This window comes from Haliotis asinina, chromosome 9 (genome assembly GCF_037392515.1).
Source record: "Haliotis asinina isolate JCU_RB_2024 chromosome 9, JCU_Hal_asi_v2, whole genome shotgun sequence".
NCBI classification, from domain to species: Eukaryota; Metazoa; Mollusca; class Gastropoda; order Lepetellida; family Haliotidae; genus Haliotis; species Haliotis asinina.
Window position 1 is genome coordinate 39,147,976 of NC_090288.1, and position 12,064 is coordinate 39,160,039.

General features: G+C 37.3%; 1 protein-coding gene across 2 annotated transcripts in view; it reads right to left on the reverse strand.

Moving 5' to 3' along the window:
- LOC137295852 (ataxin-7-like protein 1) overlaps positions 1 to 11,918 on the reverse strand; it is a 38,340-nt gene extending 26,422 nt beyond the window's left edge. For both annotated transcript variants that reach the window (XR_010957607.1, XM_067827406.1), the window contains exons 1-3: positions 11,816 to 11,918; positions 11,582 to 11,650; positions 10,715 to 10,819 (exon numbers count right to left, since the gene is read on the reverse strand). Coding sequence is in view for 1 of the 2 variants with exons in the window: in XM_067827406.1 (XP_067683507.1) it covers positions 10,715 to 10,819; positions 11,582 to 11,650; positions 11,816 to 11,903 (262 nt within the window). In the remaining variant the exon portion in view is untranslated. The remainder of the gene's footprint in view (positions 1 to 10,714; positions 10,820 to 11,581; positions 11,651 to 11,815) is intronic.
- Positions 11,919 to 12,064: the final 146 nt, after the last annotated feature.

The window sequence follows — 12,064 nt, forward strand, 5'->3', positions numbered from 1 at the left end:
AGTCTTTTTCTAGGATATCCTTGTTTGATAAGGAAAGCCTTTTCCTGCAACTACTATGGACAAAAAACACATAACAGAGCCACACCTGGCAGTAATGAGTCAGTGTGTATGGTTCTATGCCTTTCTTAGCAATATTCCACCAATATCATGGAAGGGGACACCAGAAATCAGCTTCACCCATTGTACACATGTCGGGAATCAAACTCAGGTCTTCAGCATGATAATCGAACGCTTTCACCACTAAACTACCCTACCATCCCATGATATCAATACATGAAAGACATTCATGGCCACACAATACACATTACATTCATGACATGCACAAGTTAAGACATCATAGCTATTATATAACAATGGTAATTATTTTACAGGATTTCTCTCGGAAAATGTGTAAGCTAATCAAAGATCTCAGTATCCCTCGAACACTGCACGGGATATAATCTTTTCAAATGCTGGGTACCTGTGTTGATCCAGGTCAGAATTGATATTCAGCAACTCATCCTGGTTGTTACAGGCGACTAACAGGTGGTCACACTCCCTGACTTGGTTGACAAATCATCATATCCCAATCAATGCTCATGCTGTTGATCACTGGATTGTGTGATTCAGGCTGAATTTATAACAGACTGCTGCCATATAGCTGAAATAGTGCTGAGTGTGGTGTAAACCTATACTAACTCTGTGAGCAAGTTTAGTTTAACGCTGCACTCAGAAATATTCCATCTTTATGACGGCAGTCTGCATATAATCAAGTCTGGACCAGACAATCCAGTGATCAACAACATGCGCATCGATCTGCGCAATCGTGCACCGATGACATGTGTCAATCAAGTCAGCGTGCCTGACCAACCAATCCCGTTAGTCGCCTCTTATGGCAAGCGTAGTCATCTTTTGTGGCAAGCATGGGTGGCTGTCGGCCTATTCTACCCCGGAACCTTCATGGGTCAACTAACTCTGTGACTCACAGGTGAGAAACTATAAGGACTAGTAGTTCTCAACAAAAATGAAAATTGTTATGGTCACAATTTATGTTATAAGACATTTACTGATTGTAAATGAGGGTGAATTTAAACTGAAAATAACCTTTTTATAAACAGAGGGATTGGGTAGCCCAGTGGTTAAAGCATTTTCTCATCACGCCAAAGACAGGGGGTTGATTCCTTATATGGATACAATGTGTGAAGCTTATTTCTGGTCCCCTGTTGTGATACTGCTGGAATATTGCAAAAGCAGATTAAAACCATACTATAAACAGAACAATATAAATCATAAAACATTTAACAATATCTCACATGGATACACCTTTGAGTCTGACAATTCCACACCCTTAACACGTCTCCAAAAAAAACCCAAACAAACTTGCGGATGATGTAAACAATAATGAAACCTTTCTGTCAAATTTACTGATACGGTATTTACTGTAATCTATTGGGAGTGACTTGGTGGCAGAGCACTTCCTGGTTCATAGTGAAAGCGCATGTTGCAGGGCTAGATCCACACTTTGTCGGACATCAGATCAATACAAAATCAAACTGATGACAAACCCATCAGCAAGTGTCAAATCACTCTATATATTAGTCTGGGCTGTCATGGAGCCATTGTTATAATGCCACTTTCCACACAAGTCTTTAAAATCAATCACCATCATCCTTTTGTTTTCATCTAAATGAAAATGAAAATTAAGAGCTAAATGAAAATTTAAAATGCTATCCTTCTGACACACCTGACACTTTGGTATTTTTAAACATTTTTTTTGTGTAAAGTAAAACTCATCATGTTTCCAAGAGGTCCTTAGCACATTTCCAACTGCATGCTGATCTTTCCCATATGTTAAAACTAGCCACTTATATATCTACTCAAGTCCTACACCAAGGACTAAGCAATATTTTCTAGTACACAGGCTTAAAGAATTAAAGGTCACATGCACCAAAAAAATCAAACATAAATAAAACGCCCTTATCACTTGTTCATGATATATAAAATGCATTGGTGATTGTGAAAAAATAAATAAACAGAATTATAAGCGTATAATCGCATATCAAAAGTGCAGTATTTTGTACTTCGGTTTACCTCTCTCGAAACGAAGCAGCCGCGATACCGAACCCAGTCAGTACCGCTGGGTGTGCAGTCAAGTATAACGGGGCTTTTTTATTGGCCACTGGTTCATTTGCCGATATGCTTAGTCGGCTCTTTGTTTATGGCTTGTAAGCCTGATAGGTGTTAATTTCAAATTGTAAATGGTCAGTAATTGAAGTTGTGCACTGCATATTGTCATCAGCAGACAGGCAGGCAGATATGTAGTTGTCGATAAACCAGACACTGTGTTTTCTGCTTACCGCAATCAACATGGGTTTTTTTTTATGTAACAAGTAGATTATTTACTTGTTTATGTACACAACCAAGATTAGACTAATGCTCACAACCCATAACTCCGGGCAGGGTTCAAACTCCGCAAACCTTCTCCCTGCGCATGTTATGAGCGCAGTGCAGCATAGCTGTAGAAACCAGTTTTTCCCCCAGCACTGGGTGAAATTAGTGAACTGTTTGAACTCCGATTTCACAGGCTTTTTTTAATCAAGTTTGTTTTCAACTTTATAGGGTGAATGGACATTTTTGATGATTTGTTTCGGTAAGTGCATACCAAAAGGTATCTGAATCTACAAAGTTGTTTTTTTACATTGCATGTGACCTATAACTAAAGTGACGCACAAAAGGAGATAAAGTTTGTTTTCCTTGTAAATATTTTTCACTTTCACCATTGCATTCCAATTTATTACATAGGTTAATTCTCACACAATACAGGTGATTTCCTGGTTTAATTGTAAACGCTGCTTGAATATTCATAAAACTGTTTTGTAACCATATTTTGATTTATCATTTATGGTAATCATGCCTTCAAGTTGGCAGTCAAGCTAGGTTTGAGAAGGAATACACCAAGGTGCCAGTTAATTTTGGTGCACAGAAAAAATTTAATACGTGAACAGCTTGTATTTTAGCTACTTCTGAATGAGTTGTCATTTTGACCCCTTTTTCACAGCTATGTAAAACCAGCATGCTTGCTGCATCCTTGACAGTGCCAAAGGACACTTACTTATGCCTGTGCTGCCAACACTTGGATGTTAATTGTGTGTGTATGTGTGTGCATGTGTACAGGTGCACCTGCAAGCATACTGGTACCTGAGTGGTATCTTGCAATGCTACGATTTGTTTTGATGCATAATGTGATATGCTGTTTTTCTTTAAAAACATAAATTTTGAAACAACTGTCACTCTCTAGTGAAAATTAACAGTTTTATGGTCAATGGTACATATTATGATAGGAAAGAAATTATCGATATATATTACTACAATTATTGATGCTGTGATATATCATCGGAGCTTGTATCACCAACTTAATGTAAATCTAAAAATATTCTAAATAACTTAGGTTTAATAATCTTCCAAAGACAATAAAGTTGGGTACAATTTCTATCAGACATCTAATCTACATGTTTAGTTATTTATCAGTTTGATTCATCTGATATGGAACTTTCTACAAAATATTCACACTTCAAGTTTATTATTAATGCTTCACTGTTTCTGTTACAGATGCAGTATTCCATTCACATGACTGCTGCCTGTCACTAATTGCTGCTACACATGGAATTTACGGCCAAACGTAAATAATGATGTATATATCATGTGAATATATTCAGTGCGACTAAAATTTGAAACCCTCCCTAAAATATACACTGATCAAGTTGTTTGGTCACGAAAGACGTGCTGTGATCAATTTCAATTGGTCAGTGCTTTAATACAAAAAAAAGAAAGATGTCATTCCCACGCAAACCTTACTGACAAGATTTGTATATTAACAGACATTATCAAGATATAGTCAGACATACAAGTATTTAACGCCTATTAGTTTTATCATGTGAAAAGTCATACCCCATTTGTCACCCTCAAACAACAATGGCCAGGGAAGAGTTGTTCCAATATTCAATGCTTGTTTCCAAAGGGAGGAAATGACTTTGTCCTATTAATACACATTAGGCTCATCATGGGAATATCTTACCATGATATCTGATGATTACTGTGAGATCATGTTAACAAGATCCCTATTAGGGTGAGATCATGTGAATGATATGGTTGGGGTGAGATTATGTGAGCAATATCATGATTAGGATAACACAGTGATTGAAATAATTTTTTAACTCAACCTGACAGCCAAGCTAGTGGCCCATAAACGCTGCCTGCCCATCTTGAAAGTTGCCTGCCCACCTTTAAGTAACCCTCTCTTTGATTGGTTCTTATTGAACCATGTTTCGACAGATATCTAATCATACTGTAGCTTACTAAGCCAGCCAGTTTTGCTATCTTCACTGGCTGAAAAGGTGTCCAGTTTTGGCTCAAGAGAGGGTTTTGAGGGTTTTGACTCATCAAATTCAGTGAGGACCCCCTCTATTTTACATCTGCCCATCTATTTAACATTAGAGGGGGTCCAGAAACATTACTTTCATCAATTTGGACCCACTCAAAATTTCAGCCAAATCTGACACTGGGTGTCCTTGTATAATTATGGAATATGCTCATAGCTTTCATTCCTCTTCCTTAAATCAAAATATGACATGATAATTAAAATGGAATGTTTGTCCTGAGAGCGAACTGAAGGTACATCAACCTTAATAATTTCAGCCATACAATGGGGCTGGTGGAGAGAATTTCCAGGCAGCCCGACTCAAAATTTATCAGCCACGGGCAGTCGGCCAGGCCATTATTTCGATCACTGGGATGAGATCATGTGAATGATATCACAATTGGAATCATGATTAGGGTGAGATCAGGTGCATGAGATCATGATTAGGGTGAGATGTGCATGATATCACAATTGCGATGAGACATGTGAACAATATCACGTTTTGAGTGAGATCATGTAACAATATCGCTCATGATGTAAGTTCCCTGAGCATCGAACTCTGTTTAGAATCAAGCAGAATTTATCACTGTTCAGTTCAGCTCAACCTGATGAAGGGCTAGGATAAGCCCCGAAACATCGTGAAAATAAACCCAAGAAGTTGCTATCCATAAAATTGTCATGTATTACTATGCCAACTTCTAAATGCCTTTGAAGAATCACAGAATTTATCCTGTAAATATCTGGGTTAGAATTAGTCTTCAGCAACCCATAGTTGCTGTAAGACGTGACTAACAGGAATAAGCCGTCAGGCTTGCTGATTCAGTTAACTTATGCCATTGTATCCAGATTGTGTAGATCATTAAGTAAATAATGAAATGTTTAAAATCTGTTGAAGATTTTATTGATAAATCAGGGAATTTCACGAATTTCATGAAAATAATATCACTGTTATTATTATCTAAAATGGTTATCTAAACTTGCACTCAAAACACATCAATGAAAGTACTGATAGAACAGGAACATTCACCAATCTATGTAACTAATCAAACCTGGTTCTTTGGAGTGGCAAGTGAATGCTTTAACCAAAAGGCTACCCCACCCCATGGCATGATGAACACAACTGGTAAAAATTTGGTAATACTCTTGGGACAACATCCCTGCATTACTTATGATGCCATTCTGCAGGAAGGTGTTGGGTAATGTTTCATCTTTCAAGATGCTGCTTATCGAGCCAGGACAGTGACCTAATTCCCCCAACAGCCAAACATCCATGTTATGCCATTGTCATTACTCAGTGCTGACCTTTCCCCCTTTCAGCATGTCTGGGATGTCACCGGCAGATGTAAAATCATGCCTTCATGATGTCAGTAGTAAAATCCACCCACCACTCTCAATGATCATGATGCTGTTCTTGTAGGCTAACAGAACAGGATCAAAAGCACACTTGAACAATTTCTGCATGTTTAACACAGACAGTTCATTCCGCAGTAATTTTGGGGGGTTTGATTTGCCGTTTCAGCAACTTTAAAGCCTAATGATGGCATGTTGCAATTAATGAAGCCCAGACCAACAAATCTGACCACCCCATCCAGCAAAAAATTGCATTTCTTTTCCTGTTCAGTATACATTCAGATCAAATATTTTTATAATTAATGTTAAAAACATCTTGGTCCTATCACTTTTTTTCATCTTTTTATTTCCAGAATTTTGTTTACAGACTCAAACCCAGCAGAAAAGTAGTACAGACTTAAACTCAGTAGTACAGCACTTAGCATAGCTCATAGCAAACAATATGGAAAGCAACTTTTAAACGCTAACTTTTTAATTTCAAATTTTCCTTGAATAATGATGTCTTAGTTATTCACCCAGACATTTTCATCAGCCTATATTCTGCCTCAGTCTGCAGCAAGTGTTTGAAAAACTTCCAAAACTTGGAGTTCAGAAGCCTCAGTTCCATGTACTGTTAAGCTATAACAAATGAGAAGGTTTTGGATACTTGGTTTCAAAGAAGGCTGGACCAATAAGAAAGTATGTGGTTTTGGTGTTTAGTCTGGAGATGGTGCAAATATGCACTATGTAACAACACAACAGCAAGTGAGTTCTGACATTAAGTTGCTGTTTGCATTATTCCAGAAATATGATGGGGACACCAAAAATGGACTTCACATACTCTGTCCATGTGGGGAATCAAACCTGGGCATTAGAGGTGATGGGCTGGCACTTTTACCACAAAAATAGAAGATTCTCAAATTTATGCAACAAGAAAGTGGTACAAGATCTGCATTCTGAAGTTGATGCTGCTCAGTATACAGCAGTGTAAACGTACAGACGGATATCCATGAAAGAAAGGTGGTGCACACATTAATTCACTTAGGGTGGTCCACTCATTGAGTATTGTATCAATCTCTCCTCATTTGATGTAGAGTGCAACACAAAATTTGCACACTGGCAGATGAGAACAGACTGATGGAAATTTTGAGTTCAATATTCTGTTTATTACTTCAGAAATACAAATTGATAGAAACTGGCTATAGTGACTCTCATATAGATTTTCTGCACATCAAGCATGGTCTAATAACATTATGACAACAGGCATTAGCATTGTGACATCACAACTAACCATTATGACATCATATGTCTAGAGGTATTATAGTGAAAAATTGCTGTAAAAATATTACAGTGCAGTATCTTCCATGGGTGAGTAATAAGTGGTATTACTAAGTTACAGCTTACTGCAACTGGACACAAAGTCAGTCAGTGAGTATGGTTTTATAGTGCTTTTCGCAATATTCCAGCAATATCATGGTGGGAACACCAGAAATGGGCTTCACATGTACCCATGTGGGAAACTGACCCCTAGCCTTCGGTGTAACAAGCAAATTCTTTGACCACTAAACTACCCCACTGCTTTCGACACAAAGTCAGATGAACGTTTAAGATTGCTGATGCATGTTCATAATGAAAGCCTCTAACTTTTCAAAACTAAAGTTCACGCTCCAATTGTCAACTAAAATTCATCTTCCAATGGCTTGATTCTTCTGCATTTGACAGAGATATATATGTCACAACTGATTATAATCATTGATAAATATACTTACAAAAGTCCCTTTCAGAAAAGAAAACACTACAATGTACACTGTCTATTTGAGAATGTTGGTTGCTTGTTTTAACATTGTACTCAGCAATATTCCAGTCATGTGGCAGCGGTCTGTAAATAGTAGAGCCTGGACCAGACAATCCAGTGCTCAAAAGCATGCGCATCAATCTATGCAATTGGGACATGATGACGTATATATAAGTATGTATCCTACCCATATCACCACTGATGTTGTCATTGAAGATTGCTTGCTGTGATAATTAGCAAACAGCAGCTACACATACATCTCAGCAGGGGTTCAGTTTTTCTTTTTAAAAGCCACTTGCCACAGGGCAAGTGACTTCAAGAAACTAACGTGTCCTAAATAATTTTCCACTTGCCATTATTTATTTATTTATATGACACACTCATGATGATGTAATTATGAAAGAATAAATCAACATAGTATTTGATGTTAATCTTAACTGGAAATAAATAGTAAAGAAAGATAACTCTAATTTATTATCACTGTGAAATTTAATAGCTATATTTCTCACTTTGAGCAGATATGAAATGAAATCCAAGGTTATTTCTAGTTTGAAATCATAAATAGATATTATCTAGTAGCCCATGGACAAGTAAGATACCATTATCTGATCGACCAAAATGAAAACTGACTTGTTCCAGACATCAGGCAATGGGAATTTTGAACCCATGAGGTTATCTGCAGCTAATGGAAGCAATCCCTATGTTGCAAAGTAACACCAGTGCACATGGGCTGTGAGATTGTGTTTCCTCGTGCGTATTTCACCAAAACATCACAGTAATGTCATCATTAGGACTGTAATGATTCACTGATTCATGCCATGTCTTCAAAACTTAAATGAGTGGATGAGAGAGTTTAGTTTTACGCCGCGTTTGGCAATATTCCAGCAATATCAGAGCATGGGAAACGAGCTTCACACATTGTACCCATGTGGAGAATCAAGCCCAGGTCTTCCCAAAACTTAAAAGACAAGACTTGAATTGTAAGTGAGTGGGGGAAGAACTATTGCGATAACCAAAGTCTATTGCTAAATACTATCGTCATAGCGATAGTCTATCGAGACCAACTATTGCAATACTATCGCATTTTTATTTCTCCTTGAATTGTCTCATTTGAAGTCATTTCCCACATGGATGTATAGTTTATATAAAAAAACAATCTGATGGAGTTTCAGTCTCATTTGATCACTGACAAGAAACTTGAATCACTAAAAAAGTCAACAGTTAACATGAAACGGGTGGATAATTCAAAATCAAAGTGAATGAATCTCACATGTTCAGAACCATGAGTTCCCACGAACGCTAGTGAACACTTGATCCTGAACACCTATCCCCGTTCCAGCTCTCCTGTGCTCATGCGAACCATCCTCACAGCTGCCTTGCCAAGCGAACCAAGATGGCAACCATGTTTGACCTTATTTGTCACCACTTACCCCTTTCCGTAACCTCTAACAAGAAGACAAGAAACTACTCAGTTTGTCCCAGAATAACACAAGTTGGTCAGGAATGGTTTAATGTAACCAAGTGCTCGCATCCGTTCAGGGCTGATGTGAGCACTCAAGGGAGGCAATAGCAGGGGTTGCTCGTGGTTCTGACCACAACTCTGGTACTTTCTGCATTTTGCACTGTGCATTTATCAATGGAGGTCAATAACTAAACTATCTACAGTCACAAATACTATCGATGCATCTACTGTTTTTCATTTCTACCATCAATTAATTGCTACCAGAGACTCAACAATTGCAATCCATTGATAGTTCGTTGACCGTTACTGTGCTTGTGGCTGTGCCTTATCGAAACATGATGTGATGACATGGTGTGGTGACATGATATGACGACATGGTGGTAGCAATAGCCATGTTGAAGTTTTCAGTTACGTTAAAAAAGTCCTAACCTGAAAAATGGTTGAATGCAGACTGTGACAAGTGCTTAGATCTCACAGCAGAAAAAGTTTTAGTTTCTATCACCTATTTGTAGTGGTGTACTGTGTAGCATCATCAGTCCCTGATAGCCACAATACACAATAATCTCAGGCAATACTTGGTTTCTGTCAGCCCACTCTCTTCATCAACTTTCAAAGTGCGCATCATTTTCTTAGACACAAATGAGGACATGTGTCTTTATCCAGATAATGTAATGAGCCATTGAGCGTTTAAAATTTAATCATATATTATTTGAGAGTTTTCTTGGGGTTTAGACAGACTACATTCTACCCACATGGATCCAGTCTAATGGGTATTTGAGTGCCAGCGAGAGGAAATTTTTAAAAAATCACTCTCCTTAAACTTGTTCTGTTCATGTTCTGCTTCAGATGTTTCAGGTGATTAGTAAGCTCACAAGCAATAGATGTTTTGTTTCAGTTATGTGTGTGACACTGCCTTTTCATGCATCATTAACTGTAGTTTAGTGTGTATTGAGGTGATACCTGCATTTGATCAATACATAATGATGATCAAGCGATGTTCATTCATCAAGGTGATAAATTCTTCACTGGGTTATTACTTATTGTTCATGCACTATTATGTTTTTCATATTTTTATTGTCTATTTGAACTCATTCAGCTCAATCAAATTTGTTACAGTAAGAATATTTGAACACTGACCACTTAAATAGGCAGTTTATTTCAGTTTCTCCAGTCCATCATTCCTGTATGAAAATGCTTGAAGTGCCACTACTTTCTTTACTAATCCAATATAAAGAGACATTTGAGATATTAAATGCTGCACTGTCAGTATGCATATTATGGATAACCTACCTGTGTAATATTTTTACTGTAAACAAAATAGCTTACGCCTCAGTGTTTCTCGATCTGTCCCAGTGTTTACATGTCTGTACTCTTCCCACCCCCTTCCCCACCAAAGTGAACATGAACATGAACATGAAAACATGAAAAAAACTTACCTTTTTACCGAACTTGCACAAAAAATGATTTTTTTCTGTATACTTACATGTGTGTATTTGATTGACAGAGGGGTTAGATAGTGAAATAAATTTTTCCTGTTGATTGCATTTCATTTACATCAAAATGTGTTTGACTCATGTTTGATTTATAAATAGCTATTTTCATGCATGTAAGTCACAAAATAATTGTAGATAAGATTCTTAATAACACCATATTCACTGTAACAAGGTATTGAACAAGATTAACAGTTGATCCTTAGAATCAGTTGTAATGTAAAATAGTAATGGATAATTACCCATATGCCGTTTCAAGGCTTGAGGTTTGATCACTTGGTTACATTTTTCACAGACAACCAAGTAAAATTCATCTTGGGAGGGGCAAATACCAAAAAGGTATTTATCTGAAACAGACAAACAAAGGGAATAAATAAAAACAAGTCAATAAATTATCACAAATAAGACATCATCACTTGAAGAACAATTTTAATGATTTCTCGAGAATCAAGGTCACTTATGACTAGAATCCAATTTGTGCTCGAAAACAGCAGTTTAGAAAGATCAGACTCCTTAGGTTCTGATTTCATGAAAAACAGTAAGAAACGCTGCTGGTTTTAAAGTAAAACATACTCATATGTGAGTATTAATGAACCATAATGAGTAACCGTTTCACAGCGGGATAAAAACATCAGGAAAAACATCATTTTTAGCTCAGCCACTGTTTAGATGTTCAGTCATGTTTTCAGTCCACACAGGTGCAATCATTGGTTAACTGAAATTAAAACTGTACTAACATGTTTGATACAGAGTTTGTGGTAATGAAAACAATTAATTTTTATGATGTTATTTCGTAAAAATGACCACACATGTATTTCCTCAAAAATTCTTGGCCATGTGCACATGTTGGTGTCTATCAAAGTTAAATGTCAAACAACATTTCAGTCAACACAAATACATGATAGTAAAGCAGGCAAAGGAAGTACACAACCTAAATGGTCATATGGACCCTTATTTCATCAAGGTTCATTCCGGTGATGCAGATAAACGGATGTTACAAATCGCGTTATTCCCATTTTATTCATGAATGCACGCTGTCAAAAATGATGTCTCACTAATTTTTGAATGCAGAGAAATACGATCAAGTAGTAAGAACCCATGGTATTTACCGTCTTTACGGAGTTTCATACTATCACTGTTGTCATCCTTATCTTCTGATTCCTTTGAATCGCCTGATTCTGTAAAAGAAACAAGACAATTTTCAACATGACACTTGTCGTGATCATCAATCTCACCTCGATGAAATCAACTGAACATCAGTTTTTCAAAGAGTGTCTACGCCGATCACAATCGATGAACATCCTTGATACAGACATATATGATGGATATATGTCTATACTTACCCTTTTCATCAGCTGTGGACCAACTGTCGGCCAATGCTGACCATGGCTTGCCAGCAAACAGCGACGGACTTCTGTCCTGGGTCGCCATTTTAGTTTCTTGTTGCTTTCTGCCAAAGCGAAAAGAGCCGATTATGACGTCATAATCGGAGGGAATCGTGATGATCACTTCCGTTTCTATATATGACAAAGTCGTCGCATTTAAAAACTTCAGTATATTTGGAGGCACTCTAATCACGCGATTGATATATA